Source organism: Falco biarmicus, chromosome 10 (assembly GCF_023638135.1).
Source record: "Falco biarmicus isolate bFalBia1 chromosome 10, bFalBia1.pri, whole genome shotgun sequence".
In the NCBI taxonomy this organism is placed as follows: Eukaryota; Metazoa; Chordata; class Aves; order Falconiformes; family Falconidae; genus Falco; species Falco biarmicus.
In genome coordinates this window covers 566,198-574,559 of record NC_079297.1, presented here as the reverse complement: position 1 = coordinate 574,559, position 8,362 = coordinate 566,198, and the positions used below count along the sequence as shown (strand labels likewise).

The 8,362-nt window shown below is 49.3% G+C and overlaps 1 protein-coding gene across 1 annotated transcript in view; it reads right to left on the bottom strand.

Moving 5' to 3' along the window:
* Positions 1 to 771: 771 nt before the first annotated feature.
* The window catches only part of CHD6 (chromodomain helicase DNA binding protein 6), a 56,126-nt gene continuing 48,535 nt past the window's right edge, over positions 772 to 8,362 (bottom strand). Inside the window, 2 exon segments of the mRNA XM_056353254.1 lie at positions 772 to 4,332; positions 7,573 to 7,692. Coding sequence (XP_056209229.1) covers positions 3,442 to 4,332; positions 7,573 to 7,692 — 1,011 coding nt within the window. The 3' untranslated portion in view covers positions 772 to 3,441.

Here is an 8,362-nt window from a genome sequence, read left to right as displayed (position 1 = left end):
GGTGTTACGGCCCCGGCCGGGCTGCAGTGGCCGGGGCGGGCGGAGGCGGTGAAAGGCTCGAGCCCCATCCGGTGCAAGCCGAGCGCCCGCAGGGGGTTCGCTCCCCGCCCCACGGCTCGGCCCGAGGCCGCCGAGCTGCCAGGAGCGCGCTGCGGGCCGTGCCGCTGCCCGGGCGCGGCCGGTGCTGACGGGGACCGGGAACCGACCCCCGCCACGGTGGAAACAACGGAAGTTGCCGCCCGTGTACGACAGCGCTCCGCGGGCGCCACGCAGGCCGGGCCGGGGTGGGGCGGCAGTGGCGCGTTTCTCTCCCAGGCCCCGCCCGACGGGGCCGTTGGAGGCGGGGCGGGAGGCGGGGCCCGGGACAGCCGCGCTCCTGCCGCCGCCCCGCCCCCTCTGCGCACCACTCCCGCGTCGACCCGCGCGCTGTGACAGCCGCGTAACGGCCGGACACGTTGCCGGCGGGGGGGGGTGGGGTGGGGGGGGTGGCGCGAGCCCTCGGGGTCTGACCCGCACCCGCCCTCGCGAGTCTTCCTGGAGCCACCGAACCCGGGCACCTGCCTGGAACCTGGCTGCTCCAGCCACACGCATCCGCGGGGGGATAACGCGGGGAGGCGAGGGGCCGGCGGCCCCCCCTGCGCCGCGCCGGGCCAGCTGCGCGCACATCTGCCGGGCCGGGGGCCAGCTGCGCGGCCGGGGGGAGCCCGCTGCGTCCCGCAGCTCCTCAACGGGTCCGTGCTGAGAAAAAGGCAAGTAACGTTTATCACTGAGTCAGGTGAATTAAACATTCACATATATTTGCTGAAAAAAAATTATATACATCTGTAGCAAGGCTCTGCCAAGTCTGAAAGATACGCATCATCTAGTCACTAAATTAAAAAAATAAAAATCTGACTTTTAAATCTTTTTCTTTTTATCCATGTTCAAGAGCACAGACAGTTTATTTCGTTAGCACATTTGGTGAAGGATGTATGTTTGTGTGAGTAGCCATGAAAATCGGTGAAAATTTGGCATTTGTGTTGGATACGATGGAAAATAAGAAGAAGCCACTTACGCCTTACAGTCTAAATAATCCACAGAGTATATCGGGTTGCAAAAGGGTCACAAAGTAGCAGTCAAAGAGAAGCCTAAACACCCAGAGACATAGCATACATGTCTGATAAGGAAGAACAAGGTATAGAGCATGCTGGCTAATTAAATAAATTCCACTTTCAACCCTGTTCCTTACACGCGTAACCCTGGAAAAACCATCCCATAACAAGAAGTGGACTCTGAAGAGATTTCTGCATCCATTCACAGTAAGGCTTTGAAGATATATGAAGTTTTATAGCATTTGTATTTTAAGGATTTAGGGCAAGTACATGTTTTTCTACTGAATAAAAAGAAAGTTAGTACTTAAAAGGTTCAAAAATATATCAATCGTGATTTTTTTTTTTTACATAAATAAATTATATTGATTTTGGATTTAACAGCTGAAAAAACCCTTTCTGCTTCCACTGGAGGCAAAACTGAACAAAATGTTAGTTAAATAGAGATAGCAGCATTTCTAAGAAATCTGTTGATAGGGATACAGTTATCTATGCTACAAGGATGTTATTAAATAGAACATTTAATTATCGGGGGTGGTTGCATCATGATTGGTTACATACTTTTAAAAAAAAAATATCCAATCCAGTAAACTGGGAATAAAGTCCGTAAAAATATAAACCAAATGCTTTTTAGACCATGGGTAACAGACTTCTTTGAGATGCTAATTTTAACACGTACATAATTTATAATCCCAAATGTATAAAAGACAATGACAAAAAGCATCATAAATAAATAATGCAAACTGCAATAGTTATGTCAAAACATTTGGACCATCTGATAAATTAGCAAAACTGTAACAGAAAATAAGTAAAAAATACAGTAAATTGTGACAACCAAATGTGAAACCGATTACTAGCACGCTCCCAACTCCCTCACCAGCCTGCCTTTCATCTCACTGCTGCACCACTGTGGGTTTATTTCAAGTCTCAAACCATGAGCTGCAAATAAGAACAAGCCCAAGTGAAAAAAAGAATTAAACGAGGAGTGAGGGGAAGGAGAAACAAGAAGAGTTGCCTGTGGAGAGGAGTCTCAGTACCCAGAGCTGCTGGGGGACTGACAGCATTAAAACCTGTCTCTTTAAAATGCAGATGTCAAAAATCATTTGCCATTTGGAGGGGAATCGGAAATACTGTTCAACAGCAAATGGAATGGAAAGAAGCAGCCAAGGTCACCTCTTCACAGTCTAACGCTAGAAAAAAAGGAGCTCAAGCTTTGAAAGTCTCAGGGGTCCTTCTTGGAGGACTACCCCAAACAGGAAAGCCGGCTTACAGCCTTTCCGTTGTTTGCTGAAAAGACGTTGCTTCTGGGGTAAGGAGCGGAAAACACAAAAATTAAAAAAGCCTCAGTGTTCATATAAGAGCATTAAAATCAGTGTGGCCTGTTCATGGCTGGAAAAAAATACCTTTACAGCACTTCTAATACCATAGATGAGAACGAACACCAGAGAGCAGAACTGAAGACTAGCAGAATGATGAAGAAACTGGTAGCTACATGTACAGTAATCCCAAAAAAAGTCATGCAAGATGTGCAAAACCTTTCCAGCTCAAGCTGAAAAGTCCTTGTAACTATTGAAGAAAGGGCAACTAAACTCCACTTAACATAAAACCAAACTTTGGGTTTAAAAAATACAAAAGAATGTCTACGTCATACTTTCACTCGCTGCAGTTTGTCTCCAAACCTTTGAGGTGGGGGTGATAAAGAAATCATATCACTACCAGTTATGCTTTTTCCTTTCAAAGAAATGAATAAATGCATTTTCAATCATTAGTTATATACGTCTGTCTATACTACTATTCTAGTAACCATGATAAAATAGGGAAATACTTTAAATCAAAAATACACATTAGCACTTACTATAGCTGTGCTTTTTACCCCCAAATACAGGCTTTTTCATTCAGTGTCATTATAGACAGAAATACCCTCGTCTGCGTGTAGACCAAGAGGTAAAGACTTTTTCTTTTGCTCTTGCTTTTTTTTTTTTTTTTTTTTTTTTTTTCCCCCTGCTTTTTCTTCTCAAAGGAGTGAGCAATTTTGGGGGGGGTGACTGAGTACTGGATTTGCTATCATCGGCTGGGATGAACAACTGGAAAAACAGAACGAGAATTTGGTGCCTCCCATACTAGCTAGACAACACTGTTTATCTAATAAAGTGGCAAGACCCTGCAACTATTAACATGTAATATGTCACCAGAGTTTTTTCTGACAGGGAATTAGGTAGATAATATTATTCATGGAAACACAGGTTTATGAAGGCGGAGCGGGGTGGGAGGGTAAGTAACAAAGAGTTTATGGGATAAGAAACTCACAAGCCACAATCTTTTTGTGTGGTTTTTTTTCAATGAAACAAAAGTTCTAATTGGTATCGCGAGCTGCTTCGCGTTCCTCCTCTGCTGGTCCATTCTGCTCTTTCTCTGCCGACAAAGGCGGTGTTTGCTCTCTACAGTTTTGACTGTTTGCAGCTTCTTTTTCTGGCAGCGAGACAGTTTCTGGCTCTGGGTTTGCAAATTCCCCTTTTGCTTTCTTTCTCTTCCGCTTCTGGCTTTCCAGGTTCGCTGCCTCCGAGTGCCTGGTTTGCTGTATGCCGGGTAGCGCCATGCCGATGCCAGGGGAAAGAAACATTGAGGGATAGATCAGTCCAGGAGACATCCCTGGGATAAGAAATGGGTTAAAAGCTACAGGACTACTGGTAGTTATTGCAGATTCTGTCTGATTAGAAAACGAACTAGGACCAGGCTTATCTTCTGAGAGAGTTTCTTTTTTCAGATCCTGGCTACTCTGTTTATCCTCAGTAGCTTTCTCTGCGCTGGCTGTACCACTTTTTGTTGTGCTTGTTAGCGAAGTTGGAGCAGTAGCAGTACAAGTAGTTGTCATGGGGGGGTTGAGAAGTCCTCCAACGCCAAACATCTGTGGTACAGTAGCCATGCCCGGCAGCATCATGGGCAGCATACTCAGGGTGCTTTTAACATCCTCGCTGGCGGGCACTGCTGCAAATCCAGCAGGAAATCCAACCAGCCCAGTCAGAGGGATCCCCTGCATGTTTCTCATGTTCTGAAGTCCTACTAGATCCATCCCAGCAATCAGTCCGTTCATGAACAATGGTCCCATTCCAGAAGAAGAATCTGCTACAACGCTGGGGCCTTTAATGAGTTCGCTTCGGGGCCTTCTCCCCCTCCGGCGGGGCCCCGCATCTCGGAGCACAGGCTCAGTTAGGATGCGATTGAATTTGCTTTCCGGTAAGTAGCCCTGGAAACGAAACACACACAACAGAAAACACCTAACAGTTATTACTGCATCAAAGGAAATACGGCTTTTCTGTGCTTGCATCTGCGTCCCAGATGGTGTCCGCACAGAAATATTTGCCTACATGATATGGAATTTGAGAGGTACACACAACTTTTCCCCAAGGGATGCTACCAAATGCAAAACACCCTTGCTCTGCCCTGGTATGATACTGCAGAGCCAAAGCGCACAGGGAGGAAAGGAGGAAGCACTTTTTTTTCCCCTGCATTTTCACCTGAGCCCTCAGCATCGGCTGTTCGCAACATGAGAAGCACCAGGGCAGCTCTGTGTCAGATGCCAGCTTAGCTCCCCTCCCAGCTTTAATCCTGGCTTCAGCAGCAGGTGAAAAAATCATGTATTTTAGATGTGAAGAGCCAAATTTTCAATGCTCTGCAGCACAGCAAAGCCGCATGGGATCACACACAGAGAGTGAACATGCTGTCTGAGAAGCTCCCAGTTAGAGCTTCGCTGAGACACCAGGAAGGTTCTTCTGAGCATTCAGCTACGGGACCGCAACCCAGCAGCCACAACTGGGTAAGACTGTCCGGTTACACAGCACACTGTGAGGGGGAATCCACTGCACAGTTTAAAACTCCATTTTTCAACACCCTCATCACAGACGTTTAAGCATTTCCCTTTGTGGCTCCCTTGAGTTTCAGTATCACTGCTCTTTGAATCATTTCCAATAATAGATTTGGGTAGGAAAAGTATTTCCCATTGACACCTGCAGTGCAGAAACTTGAATCCGATGAGCCTGGTGGTCTGCACGGCACAGCTATTACCAAAGAGGGAGAATCTTCTGCTCTGTTCCCACTGTCACGTGGGAGAACCTGAATGGGGTCGTGACTGCGCCTGGGCTCTGTGGGGCAGCTGACCCCATGCTCCTGCCTGCCCAAGCGCCCAGAGCAGCCAGACACCCCTCCACATGCACGTGCCAGGACCGATGCACACTTGCCAAAAGCAAAGTGCTGATGCAGCTCGGTGGTGTGAACGCTAACGGGCATGCAGCCACCAAACCAGGGCGCATGGGCGGGTGCCCAGGGCAGTGGCCAGGCACACAGCTATTCCTACCAGCAAAGAGACCACCCCCTGCAAACAAAGGCAAGGAAGAGCTGCCAGCTCGCATGGGTGCTGTCTGCCCAGACGGGCGCTGACACCAGCCCAGACCTGGAGCTGTTTCTGGGGGGAGTGGAACAGATCATGCCAAATCTCCAGTGCTAATTAAAAGCAAATTTGAGAGCGGTACAAACCTCTCAGCCAATTGATTCCCCCTCCAGCCTGCTGCAAGGGCATCACACAAACCACTGCAGCCACAAAAACAGGGGAGCAGGCAAGAGGGGCGGCAGGGAGAAGCCTGGGTAATGCCAGCCCGCAGGGTAGGGAAGGGCGATCTGGCAGCAGCCGTGTGCCGGAGGAGAAAGGTTCTCCTCTGTAGGCTCTGCCACGCACCGGGGCAGGGAGTGGCGTGACAAACAGGATGAATGAACACAGAGAGGCGAGGCTCCGTCCTGCCCCTCTCCCTGCCAGCAGTGTTCGAGCCTTCAGGCCTGGTGACCTGCAGGGCATTTAGCAGGCAGGCCTAGGGCTGCAACAGGCAGAGTTTGCAGGTACTGATGAAAAGCCTCAGCTGAGGGTATTTTTTAAAATTTGACCCACAAGAAATGTGCTTTGTCCACTCCCTGCCATTCAGCACCCAAGGTGGATTACCACTCCTAGGGTGTTTCCCTTGCCCCTGTTATTTCCAAGAGTTCCAAGGCTTTCTGGACAGTCACTCTGAGCTGCTGAGCCTTATTCCCAGGGCGCTGACCTCCTTCTCTCCTTCCCCTGGCCGCACCGCTGGGCTGTGGCACGCACCCAACCGCACTCTCTGCTGCGCAAGCGCCCCCAGTGCTGCTGGCCCTGCAGCTACCCCCTCCCATGTGCGCAGCTGAGGTCCTGCCTCGCAGCTCCCGGATCCTCACTGGAGAAAGGTTGTGGGGATGGGGAGGGGAAAGAAAAGATGACATGATACAGATTTCTCCAAAAGCTCTAACTTACTGAAAGCTTAACAATGTCAGCCCAGTCAGCTGCAACAGCATACTCCAAGTTTGCATCAAGCCACCTTGGCAATTCCTTCAATGCTGGTGCCGTGGCTCCCCCTAACTATAAAACACAGCAGAAGGATGACCTCTATTGCAGAAAGAGTTATGTAAAATAATACAAGAAATATGAATACACTTCCCCTAGCTCCTTGCTTTGGGCTGCAGTTTGGCTAGGGCAGAGACTCTTCCCTTGCTACACATCTTTGCAGGACTCTGTATGCACCTGCTGCCTCCAGACACAGCTCAGGGAGAAAAGGCAAGTTCAGCCTCTGTGGCCTGCCCCATCGCCCTCCCCATGAACAAGTGATAGGGACAAAGCTTCTGTGAAAGCCGTGCTCAGAACCGGACAAACCCACCAATTCACCCAGGTCTCCAACAGCCATCGTGCATGTAACAGAAGGAAACACAGACGTGGCTGAAACAGCCTCTTTCTGCCTTACTCTTTAGCTTTGGTTTTAGATAAGATTAATGTCACATCACCTTCTGACCTGGTGCAGTCCTGGGTGTGTTTAAGAACTGGACTTCAGTGGAAAGTATCCCTGAATGTCCCTTCTCATTCAGAGAGTTGAACATCAGTGCACATGCAGATTAAACTGCAGACAAGTAAATCTGTGCTCCTTGCTCAGTAAGCAAGAAAAAGCCCTTCAAATCCTCTAATTCCTGCGTGCCCAGCACCTGCCTGGGTATTGGTATGTTCTGCCTGCACCTCATAAGGAGGAATAAAACAAAAATATCTGTCTGGCAATATTAGAATCTGTGGCATACTGCAGTGAATTCAAGGGAAACAAACAAACCAGGAACAGGAAGCACCAGCCAAAGCTGTGCTGATGGTGGCTTTAAAGCCAAAGGATGAATCCCTTTGCCACTGTGGGGTCTGTAATACCCTGGCGAGGGTGAACACTCAGACTGTCCTTACTTCACAGAGAAAAAACACTTATTCCACAGGTCTGTGTCCCCCTGGGCACACATGCGTCACAGGAAGGCATGGATCAGTGACGCCCGCGTTCCAGGCTTTTCTCCCATCCATAGGCTTCTCTGGCTTAAATTTCCCCCCAGGTGAGCTCAGGGTCTGCTAAGCATTTCAAGACACCAAGGGCAGAGCACAGAACAGGCCATTGCTTACCCGCCGTCCGGTACCCTTATGTACCACAGGCACCCGTTCCTCTCCCGTGAGTGAGTTAATGTCCAATTTGCTGGGGTCCTTGCAGCGCTGCCTCCTCTGCTTGGGCTTGTCTGAGAAATTCTGGAGTGCAAACAAGACAATGTTAATGAGACTAGATGGCTTAGTGAGCCTGGACGGCTACAAGCCCTGCAGGGAGTGGCACAGATGAGCTCCTGAGGGACAGAGGGTCCCTGCAGACTTGGGCGGGAGCAGCACGAGCGGCACATGCTGGTCTGCCACAGGACCAGCTCTCAAATGAGCACAACCTGATTTTGTAGGTATAAAGGGGTTTTCAGTGTATCCCACTTAGACTGCTCCAGCCCTCTCTAATTCCCCTCCAGTCCTAAAACTGCAATACTTGCTGCCATTTCATCTGTATGTACATCTGTAAATGAGGTGCTAATTACAACTAGGAAAGAGAGGTAACAGGTCTGTATGTGCCATCCCCTGTCAGTTTGATATGGCTACCCGCTTCTTGCCAGCTCATTTGTGCTTTCTTTCACTCCTATTTCAGCTGTTCCCACCGCAGAGCTGCTGCACCATGTTTCTTTGGGATCAGAGCCCTTCAGGACCGCAACCTACAGAGTTGAGCTCCTGCACACCCACCGTGTGCACCAAGTCCGGGTGTCAACGTGCCTGCAGGGATGTAGCATTATAATGAGCTACTGCAGGCTCCAATTCCTGAGAGTCAAAGACCCTGAGCATGGTCTGTCCTTCAAAAAGCTGAGCTGCTGCTGCACCCCAAAGCAGC